This window comes from Tupaia chinensis, unplaced genomic scaffold (assembly GCF_000334495.1).
Source record: "Tupaia chinensis unplaced genomic scaffold, TupChi_1.0 Scaffold146445_1, whole genome shotgun sequence".
NCBI classification, from domain to species: domain Eukaryota; kingdom Metazoa; phylum Chordata; class Mammalia; order Scandentia; family Tupaiidae; genus Tupaia; species Tupaia belangeri.
The window spans coordinates 2867918-2879322 of NW_006206301.1; the positions used below are offsets into that span (position 1 = coordinate 2867918).

At 38.7% G+C, this 11405-nt stretch overlaps 1 protein-coding gene across 1 annotated transcript in view; it reads left to right on the forward strand.

The window, feature by feature from the left end:
* CHMP4C (charged multivesicular body protein 4C) overlaps positions 1 to 9748 on the forward strand; it is a 29139-nt gene extending 19391 nt beyond the window's left edge. The window contains exons 2-5 of the mRNA XM_006168938.2: positions 3973 to 4150; positions 6293 to 6407; positions 9108 to 9261; positions 9447 to 9748. Coding sequence (XP_006169000.1) covers positions 3973 to 4150; positions 6293 to 6407; positions 9108 to 9261; positions 9447 to 9511 — 512 coding nt within the window. The 3' untranslated portion in view covers positions 9512 to 9748. The remainder of the gene's footprint in view (positions 1 to 3972; positions 4151 to 6292; positions 6408 to 9107; positions 9262 to 9446) is intronic.
* Positions 9749 to 11405: the final 1657 nt, after the last annotated feature.

Genomic DNA, 11405 nt, shown 5'->3' on the forward strand with positions numbered 1-11405 from the left:
CACTTATATGTTATATTTATATAAGTGTATAATATATACTTACATTAACCGGTCTAGTCTTCTACTTGTCATAGGGTGGGCGCCACTACGCCCTCTTCTAATTAATTAATTCATTTTATATTACATTTAATCACATACATCTTTACAGTGTATAACATTGCTTTTCTCAGCACAATTACCATGCGTATCAGTCAAGACAAAGATATTACTATACACATCATCAGCAGTAACTATCTTTTCATTTTTTGTTAATTAAACGTATTTTTTTTCCTTTTTCTTCCTTGATCCCCTCTCCCTTCCTCCCTTCCTCCACTACCCACTCCCCTTTACTCCTATTATTACTATCTCTAGTATCTACCAATGTCCTCCCTGCTACTAAACCTTCCAAACTTTCAGCTTCTGCCATAGAGGGAAGATAATTGATATATATTGAGTGGGGACATACAAAGTCTGTCTTTCATAGTCTGACTAGCTTCACTTAGCATTAAGTCTTCCATATTGGTCCACTTTGTATCAAAGTCAGGGTTTCATTATTGTTTATGGCCCAGTAGTATTCCATCGAGTACATATGACACATTTTTCCAATCATCTATTTTTGGATATTTGGGTTGATTGCATGCCCTAGCAATTGTAAATTGTAAATAATGCTGCAATATACATGAATATGCAAGTGTTTTTCTGACTGAGGGTTTTTCTATCTTTGGATCAATGCCTAGAAGTGGAATTGCTGAGTCATATGGTAGTTCTATTTGTAGGTTTCTAAGTAGTCTCCATATCGTTCTCCAAAGTGGTTGTACTAATTTACACTCCCAGGAGAGTTCCCTTTTCACCACAGCATTGCCAGCACTTATCATTATTTATTTTCTTAATTTTAGCCATTCTGACTAGGGTTAAGTGATATCTCCTGTGGTTTTGATTTGCATTTCCCTTATGACAAGGGATGTTGACCATATTTTCATATGTTTTGGGGCCATTTGTATGTCTTTTATGGAGAAGTGTCTGTTCAGTTCATTTGCCCATATTTTAATTGGATTTTTTTTATTTGTGGGAAAGTTGCTTGAGTACGCTGTATATTCTGGTTCTCAGCTCCTTATCTGAGGTATAATTTGCAAATATATTTTCCCACTCTGAGGGTTGTCTTCTCACTCTACATATTGTTTCTTTGGCTGTGCAGAAGCTTCTCAGCCTAACCTAGTCCCACTTGTCTAGTTTTTGGGACTATTGCCCATGGCCTGGTGGTTAACACAGCAGTAGCCCACATGGCCGGCTGCACAGTTTGAGTCCTGAACCTGGGCGCTTGAGAAACAAAATCCCAAAAGGAAAGAGAAATGGAAGAGAAGGAATTGCAGTGTGACCATTTTCCATGGGGGTTGCTTTCTCCTATCTCTCTCTCTTTCTGTTTAGTGAACATGCCATCGATCAAAAAATAAAGAAAGAAAGGAAGAAAGAAAATAAAATAAAAAAGAAGCTGATGAACACTACAGTTTGATGTAAATAACTATCAAAATTATGTCCATAATGCTTAATGTAATTTTTAAAAAAGATTTCTTTGAAAATTGAAAGGGAGGGACCAGCAGTTGGTGTAATGGCTATGTCACTGGATTCTCATGTAGTCAACTGAGGTTCGAGTCCCAGATCTGGTGGCTTAAACTCACACTGGGTGCTTGTACATGAGCGCCCAAGATCTCGAGAGGAGAATGGATAAGAAGGGATTGTGGTGTGGTCATGCTCCTTGGGTGCGGGGGGGATTTCTCACTTTTTGTCTCTCTGTCTCTCTCTGTCTTTCTGGCAAGTGCACACACCCTATAGCAAAAACCTCTCCAAAAAATAAATAAATAAATAACAATTTAAAAATTTAAAAAAATTGAAAGGGAATTTAAGGCACAAAGTATCAGATGGGGCAGAGAAAAATAATACTTTATACTGATTGCAGTATCTACCAAGAAAGTATAATGCTGTGAGTCTTTGTGCACCAAAGGAAAAAAATTGAAATAAACAAGCTAGATCTGCAGAAATTATAAGAGAATTAGAAGAAAGTCTTCTCAGAAATTTCTATTATGATAATTTATCTACTTCACTTTGAAACCACAAAACTGAGGTAAAGACCTCAATTCTATAATTATCATTTATTAATGCTTTATATTGATATTCTTTTGCTGGGACCAGCAGGTAGTATGGTGATTAAGACGCGGGACTTCCACATGGCTGAACTGAATTTGATTCAAGTCTCGGGCCTGGCGACTTGAAAATCACGCCAGGTGCTTGTAGGGGTGTGTCCAAATCCTAGAAGGAGAGTGGAGGAGAAGGGATTGCAGCATGACCATCCCCCCCCACCCTCTGAGGGTTGATATCTTAATTTCCCTTTCTCTGTCTCTCTCTGATGAGTGTGCATACCCTATAGCAAAAATCTCTAAAACAATTAAATTAACTTCCTTTGCTGTTCTTTTCCTGCACTCTCCATAAATGCCTTATTGAAATGTACATTTGGGGGGGCACCAGCATATGGCATAATGGTTACATCGTTGGACTCCCATATATTCAGCTGTGGTTTGAGTCCCAGACTCGGCAACTTAAAACTCACACCGGGCACATGTGTGTGCCCAAAATCCTGAAAGGACAATGAAGGAGAAGGGATTGTGGCACAGCCATCTCCCTTGGGGAGTGATTCTCATTTTCTGTCTCTCTGTCTCTCTTTGTCTCTCTGATGAGTGCATGCACCCTATAACAAAAATATCTCTTTTTTATTTATTCATTAATTTTATTTATTTATTTATTTTAATTTGATCAGAAAGACACAGAGAGAGAGAGTGAAAGAGGGAATGTGAGAAAGCAAGCCACCAGGTCTGAGACTCGAACCATGGTTGGTCATGTGGGAATCCAGTGCCCTTATCCACCACGCCACCTGCTGGCCCCAAAATATCTCTTTTTTAAAAAATGTACATTTGCAGATGTTTTGGGTGTCTTCCAAGATGCCGTAGTCAAAAGGACTCTGTTTACTTTGTAGGTAAAGTGGTCTTGCTAGTGTTAGTATGAGGATTATTTAGATATTATTTGTCTGAAGACAAAGCTCTTTTCTCTCTCCAGTGTGTCATCTAATTTTTTAATGTAAAATCCTTATTTATTTTTAATCCATTTTGCATTCATAAACACTCATGGTGACCTTAATGGTCAATCATTTCAGACCTAGAAATGCATATTGCCTCTTTAGGTTCTGGCTCCAGCTACCTCAAGCTATCTTCCTGTAAGCAAGTCACTTAATTTCTCTGGGTCTCAATGAACTTGTCTTTAAGGAAATGGGGCTAGAATTAGTCACTGAAAGCTTTTATTCCTCTGAAGGTTTATCTTTCTTTTTTTTTTTTTTTTTTGGAGAGGTTTTTGCTATAGGGCGCGTGCGCTCGCCAGACACACAGAGAGAGACAGAGAGACAGAAAGCGAGAAATCACCCCCCAGGGGGAATGGCCACGCCGCAATCCCTTCTCCTCCATTCTCCTCTCGGGATCTTGGGCATGCACGCACACATGCCCGGCGTGAGATTTAAGCCACCAGGTCCGGGACACGAACCACGGTCGACTACGTGGGAGTCCAGCGACATAGCCATTACGCTAACTGCTGGTTCCCATGAAGGTTTATCTTTCTATGGCATGGTTTTCACTCATATTTAAAGTTATCCTTTCTCTAAAGTCTAATACTAACAGACATATTTTCATATCATATTTCATACAGCATAACAATTGAGTTTATCCTCTTAAAACTTGCCAGATCTTTGGGGGAAAAAAAAAAAGAATAACAATATTTTGGGGAGTGATGGTTGGTGTAAGTGTCTGAGAAGACACTTTATGTTCCTGGGTTTATTTGATAGACTCCACGTCTTCAGGTATCAGCAATTCAGAGTCCATGGCTGGTGCTATGCAAATGTCTCTTGAGTAGGTGTTTCAGTCTCCTTCCTTACAAATGTGCTTCTCCCTTATTTAGCTGCATTACAGGCACTAAAGAGAAAGAAGAGGTTTGAGAAGCAGCTCACTCAGATTGATGGCACCCTTTCCACCATTGAGTTCCAGAGAGAAGCCTTGGAAAACTCACATACCAACACGGAGGTGCTAAGGAACATGGGTTTTGCAGCAAAAGCAATGAAAGCAGCTCATGAGAACATGTGAGTGACTTTGGTCTCTATTTGAATCATAAATTCTCACAGTGCTGGGAAGAATCTTTTGAAATATATAATGACTTTGGCAGACATGAGCTTATTCATTGGAAGCTCTTTGACATGTTGAGTGGGATCAGAGAAAGATTATAGGTTATAGTGAAAAAGAAACAAAAAAACAGAAAGAAGAAAGGGTATTCATTTTTGCTCCTAATATTTCCCGATTTTCTCACAACTGCCTGAAACTCCATGGGTAAATGCTATAATTCTCTAATTTTGAAAAGACTTCAATGTTGCATCTATGCTGGTGTTTGCACTGTAAAGTAGTGGTTGTTAAAGTTTGGTGGGAAATCAGAATCACCTGGGAAGCTAATGAGAAGACAGATGTCCAGGTCCCTTGAACTGAGATAGAGCAGAGACCTTTTTGTTTTAACCGAGCTCGCCAAGTGATTCTGATACTAACCAATGCTGGCGAACCACTGACATAGAATAAGAGTTGTGAGCATGGATGTGGGGAGTTGTATTTTCTGGGTCATAATCCCAGCTCCACTGCTGACTATCCCTTTGGCAAATTATAATACTTTTCTTTACATTGCCTCAGTTTCCTTATCTGTAAATTGAAGGTAATAATAGTACTTAACCTCAGATGGTCATTGTGAGATTCAGTAAGATACTAGATATAATACAGTTAGCACAAAGTAAGCACTTAGTCATCAATATTTATATTGGTAGTGGGGCTTGTGTCAGTTTGCTTTACATTCACACTGGGAAGTAAATGCCTGGACCTGATTCTTTCCTGATACTGGACATGACAGCAGAATTAAAGAATGCACTAGAGCAATGAACACCTAAGGGACAGAGACAAGTTTCTTTAGGATGAAAAAAAATAGAAAAGGTGAGAGGATGGGAGCAGGGAAGCAACCTTGCTAACATTTTCTTAGCTTGAAAATTCATTGACAATTAGCTGCCATTTTAACAGCTTTAAAGAGGTTATTTGATTGGTTGTAAAGTCAAAACTTTCTGTGGTTGCTGTAGGCTGGTTGCTAAAATGTCTTACAAAGCCAGCCTTTCTCTCCAGGTAGCTCAGTGGCATCATACCATTGTGTTCCTTCTGAGAAATATTTGCTCCTAGACTCATATTTTAGCCATACATCTCTTATACTCCTTTTCATAAAATATTCAATGCGTATTCATTATAAATATAGTAATAAGGATTTGAGATAAGGGTGGTAAAGTATTCTTTTTGATTACTGTGTGAAAATATGTCAAAATACCAAGCTTTTATATAGAGTCTGAGAAACACAAAAGATTCATTCCCCTGGGAATCAAACTTTCAGTATTTAGGTTACTGAAAAATGAAGGGTGTTTTCACTCCTCTTGTATCTAATCAGTATGGCCTAGTTTTAAAGTTGGAGGAATGATTCAGAGACAGGACACTATGGACCGTGGTATTTAGACACTGAAAGCTTAGGCTGTGGTTAGGGGCATGTTGAGCTCAGATGGTTGAAACTTTCTTTGAAGCAACTGTCGGTCAGAACCTCTGGCTACCTGGATTATTTGTTGCCATTGCTGACGCCTCTGAGGCCTTTCTAGGCCGAATCCATCTCTCTTTTGTAACCTCCAGGGCATCACGCTTATGAGAAAACCCTCAAAGGATCGGGATCTCAGAGTTACTTGGTATTGTAGAAAATAGATCTCTAGTCCCAGAGTTTACCTCCTACAAAGGGCTGCTGATAGATGGTGGCTAATGGAAGCTGCTCTAGCCTATCTTAGTTGCGATGGTCCTTTATTTTCCATGGTTCCCTTTCCTACAGAGTTGATACACAGCAGTCCATATTTAAACTTTATATCTGTCCTATCAGACAAAACTTTAGAATATATCTACAAATATTATTAGTTATAAAATGATTTGATTTCTAGTGACTCCCAAATGTAATGACTATTTAATATTTAAAAATATATGTGTATATACAGGATTTCTAGTTTTTTGAAGTGGAAATTATTTTCAAAGTTGATAAATATTATCACCAGAAATTGTTAATATCCTACTGAAATAACTAAAATTATGTTAAGTTGACACTTCAATCAGGATGATATCCAAATTTATAATTGTAATAAAAAATTGTAAAATATTTCAATATTCTTTCCCAGGGACCTGAACAAAATAGATGATTTGATGCAAGAGATCACAGAGCAACAGGATATTGCCCAAGAAATCTCAGAAGCATTTTCTCAACGGGTTGGATTTGGTGATGACTTTGATGAGGTGGGTAATTGATATAAAGAATGGACTATTAGGCCAGCAGGTGACATGGTGGCTAAGGCACTGGATTCCCATATGGCCTACCATGGTTTGAGTTCTGAACTTAGCAGCTTGAAAAATCATGCCAGGCTCATGTATGTGCATGCTGAAAATCTTGAGAGAAAACAGAAGGAGAGGGGATTGTAGCATAACCATTCTCTCTTGGGGGTGACTTCTCACTTTCCCTCTCTCTGTCTCTCTCCAGTGAGCATATGCACCCTATGGCAAAAGCCAAAAAAAAAAAAAAAAAAAAGGGAAAGGCTACCACAAAGGGGAACTTCCCCTTCCCATTCCCATCAAGTATAGTAGACATATTCTTTTAAAGAATGAAGAATACATGAAGAATTCCTTAAAGAATAAATAATAATTGTTAGAAATGTACTTCTCCTAAGAGGGAAATAAAGTGTTAATAGCTCTGATTTAAAGGAAAGATTAATATAGTTTGGCGAACAGCCTCCTAATTAAGTTTTCAGCTATTAAGATCAAAACAGCATGTGATTATGTAAAGTTAGTGACTTTTAATGGAAGCAGCCTAAATAGCCCCATTACAAGGAATCGAGTGCTCACACATCTGGGCAAAACAAAGCAGACTGTGTCACTCAGCAAGGAACAGACGTCGTACGCTCTGTAGCTGTTAAATGAGAGGTTAGGCTGCCCCTGTGTATTACTCAGGCTATGAAAGAAAACACATGTGGAGTGGCATTCACACACACATTCCATTTAGAGTAATCAGTCCAGTGATACAGAGACTAATTGTAATGGTGGTGTAAATCTCATAAATGCATTATGATACAGTAAAAAGGTCTCTGGTCCAGGAGGACATCTGGGTTCCATCATTTGTTAAAAACTTCATGTAATCCTCGTTACTTTTCTGACCCTTAGTTTCCTCATTTGTAAAATGAAAATGACAGGATCACTGGATGATCTCTAACATTTCTTACGTTCTAAAATTTTTTGATCACTGACCAGATATGTGTTTCCAAAGGCTGAAAGTGTATCTCATGGCTGAAAATAATGAAGAAATAATTACTCTTTTGTCATATTTGCTAAAGAAAACATCTATACCTTTCTCGTGCTGTTGCTAACAATCAAGCATTCGTGGCAATTCTGGGCATGCACTCAGCATAGGATAGTTTTTCTTCTATTACTGTGTTTTCTATATTTGTTCCTAATTGTTTTGTGAGTAGATATAAGACATCAGAGAATTTATGATGATGCCATTTTATTCACATAGCCAGTGAAGAACCGTAAGGCACACAACTACAACGATAAGGTGCCGATGCTATTCACCTTCATGTTTTGCTTTTCATGAGGTAGATTTAATAGAGCTCAGACCATCCTTCATCTTGCTGTAAATGTGATTATTAATTGACTTAATCAAATGTCATGGTTGGCTTAAACATCTCCTCTCTTGTCCCATAATTACTCTCACTTTAAAAATCGTATTAATGTGCCTTTTCTTACTTTTGTACATAAGTTCCTTGAATGTAGGGGTATTGATTCAACTTTGCATCCCCAGCACTGAGTTCCAGATCTATCCAGGAACGAGTGCTCAGTAAATTTGGTGAATGATGAGTGAATAAATAAATGAAAACTCTACTTGCTCGGCTGGGTGTCCAAGGTCATTCTAATTGACAGCCTCAGGATTTCAGTGACTCCTAACCTCTCACTGAATGGGGTGGGATTCTACCTATGGACTTTTCTTTTTCTTTATTCATAATAAATCTCATGAATATGAGAGTGAGAGAGAGAAGTATCCTCCACAGGGTCTGAACACTCCCATCCCCTTCCTCCAGTCCATCAGAGCCTGGGCATTCATATATAAGCCTGATGTGCCTAGGGCTGACTGGGCTGAGGACTTCAGCTGTGGACACCATGGGGGATCTGACTTCTCTTAAGCAGTACATTACCAGTGCATCATGGAAACAACCCCCACCTGACGACTTAATTCCTTATTAGGAACTAATTAAATCTAAACTACTTCAAGTCATCTCAGTCTTGGTGTAGGAGGACTTATACCCTTAAGTTGTCCAATGCTTCTTGTCTCTTTAAGGCTTGGGGGGATAAAGAATAATTTAAGATCAAACCAACTCTCTGGGGCTATTGCTAAGAGGAAGAAATGCAGAATAATTATCTCAAATTGAAGTTGTCTTAGTCCAGACATGAAGCATGATTTATATTGGTTTTGGTGACTCGACAAAGAAACCATGGGATCATTGATTCCTTTTACATCCTGTAGATTACAGTTTTTCTAGATCTGTTGTTTTATTTTTAGTTGTATTATCCCAAATAAAAATGTCTGTTTCCTCCAATTAAAGTTTCACACATTTTAACAGGAAATGAGAAAAGAACACGTTGGAAAATGATAGGCAAGGTGTAAATTTCTGAGAAACTGCAGAGGTTATATATTCAGCAAGCACAGATGACTTGAATGGCTGTTTACTGAAGTATTATAAGATTAACTACAACAAATTTGCACAACCCCAAATATTCGTTTTTTAATCATTGCTCAGTGTTGCAAAAAAGACTTAGTTTTAAAATAAATATTCCATTTCACTGGGTTCTCACATATCAATTGGGTAGCAGATGTTCTTGTTATTGTGTTTGAGGAAACCCACTTCTTGAAACGTTAACTCCATAATTCTTCCTTTCTCCTATGTTCAGGATGAGTTGATGGCAGAACTTGAGGAACTGGAGCAAGAAGAATTAAATAAAAAGATGACAAATATCCGACTTCCGAATGTGCCTTCCTCCTCTCTCCCAGCACAGCCAGACAGAAAGCCAAGCTTGCCCTCCACTGCACGCCGATCCCAGCCAGGTCTGTTGCCCAACTCAGCTACCTGCGGTAGGATGGCTGCCTCCAAAATTTAGCCGGGCCCATCTCTTTTAGCATTTATTTTTAATTTCCTCAATAAGCATATTGTTATATATGTATTTCATACCTGTTTTCTCTGCTGGTTCTGTGATTGTCACCAATTGTTCTTTTTTCATTTTATATTGCAGCATCTTCCAGGAGAGCAGAAGAAGATGATGATGACATCAAACAATTGGCAACTTGGGCTACTTAAACTAAAATGAAGATTTTTCCCACTAGTTGATGAGACTTAAAAAGGTGTTTTACAAAGTTCAGTTGCTGTTATATATTTATACTGAATGAATAATTATCTTTTAAGCCTCATAAGTAAACATTTGAAAAGGAGTTACGTGTAGATATAGAATCAGGGATGAAAAAGGGCTTCCTGAAAACTAGCAGTTAGCATAATGGCTATGTCGCTGGACTCCCATGTAGTCGACCTCAGTTCAAGTTTAGGACCCGGTGGCTTAAAAAACTCACACCGGGCGCGTGTGCATGCATGACCAAGATCCCGAGAGGAGAATGGAGGAGAAGGGATTGCGGCAGGACCATCCCCCATAGAGGGTGATTTCTTGCTTTCTGTCTCTCTGTCTCTCTGTGTGTGTCTGGCGAGCGCACGCGCCCTATAGCAAAAAGCCTCTCAAAAAAAAAAAAAAAGGGACTTCCTGGCAGAATCTTAGAGGGGGAAATAGGGGTAAGTCTGTCCAACCTGCTCATTACTGTGTTGCAGGTCCTTGTACGTATTGGTTGTCGGAAATGTCATGATGCATTTTTGCAAAACCATGCAAAAATGCATCATGACATTTCTGACAACCCAATACTTGGTGCTCTCTATATCCTTGTTGAAAGAAAATGGAATTCTACTCACATATAACAACTTATAAGCCACTTAAGAGTGATATGGGGACCAGCAGTTAGCGTTAATAGCTATGTCGCTGGACTCCTATGTAGTCGACCGCGGTTTGGATCCCGGACCTGGTGGCTTAAAACTCACTCAGGACGCATGTGCGTGCGTGCCCAAGATCCCAAGAGGAGAATGGAGGAGAAGGGATTGCAGCATGGCCATCCCCCCTGGGGGGTGATTTCTCACTTTCTGTCTCTCTGTCTTTCTCTGTGTGGTGAGCGCACGCACCCTATGGCAAAAACCTCTCCAAAAAAATAAAATAAAATAAAGAGTGATATGTTTAGGCTAGCTGGAGAAAATAGGCATGTGCAAGTTTGCTGGTGTCTTTGTGTTTGTTTCCCGTGCATATTCACTTCATGAATGGTAAATGTAAATACTCTCTGTCTCTTTTAAGGGAGTCTTCTTGGAGTGAAGTCTTGTATGCATTTATACGTAAATAGTTTCACTTGAGTTTTGCAGTTTAAAATCTTGAAGGAGCTGTAATTGACATTTATTATGTCAATTAAGCTTGGAATGGGGCAATGGATGCATTTCCCCAAATGTCTGAAAGCACTAACAGCTTAGACTGCTGAGCTGAGAATCTCCTGGGTGTAATTTAGCCAGTTAGGGAGCCACATTAACACTCCCAGGCCATTACAATGCTGATTGGTCTTCAGTGTGCTAAATATGTGAGTGTTCTTTCTTTTCTGTTTTGTGCTCTCTTGTACATTTATTTATACTTTCTAGCACACTCCTTGTAAATAAATACACTAGCATATTGACAATTAAAAGTGTACCTTGAATAAAATTTTGAACAGATTTATTTGTAAATAAAAATAAATTTTAAAATTGTGTATTGCCTATAATATTTCATGAGCCATAAAATGAGAAATATCATGACATGAAATGTTCTAGTATTCTCTATGTACGTCTAGCAACATAATGGGCTGAAAGGGCACTAGACCTGAAGGCTAAAAGTCCTTTATTTCAGGACCTGCTCTGCCACTAACACATGCCATAAACTCTCTGAGATTTTGCTTACAGTTTCTTTGAAAAATCTAAGCAGTGGATTTTCTCTCAGTTGTTCCATCCCACCATAGGCCTTTGCCCATGCAATTATTCTTGGTAGTCTTCCTACTCTGCATAACACTGGTATCAAATCTTACATATTTTTAGCATCTTAATTAGAGTCACTTGTTTAGGGAAACTTTTCTTGCCTCTCCAG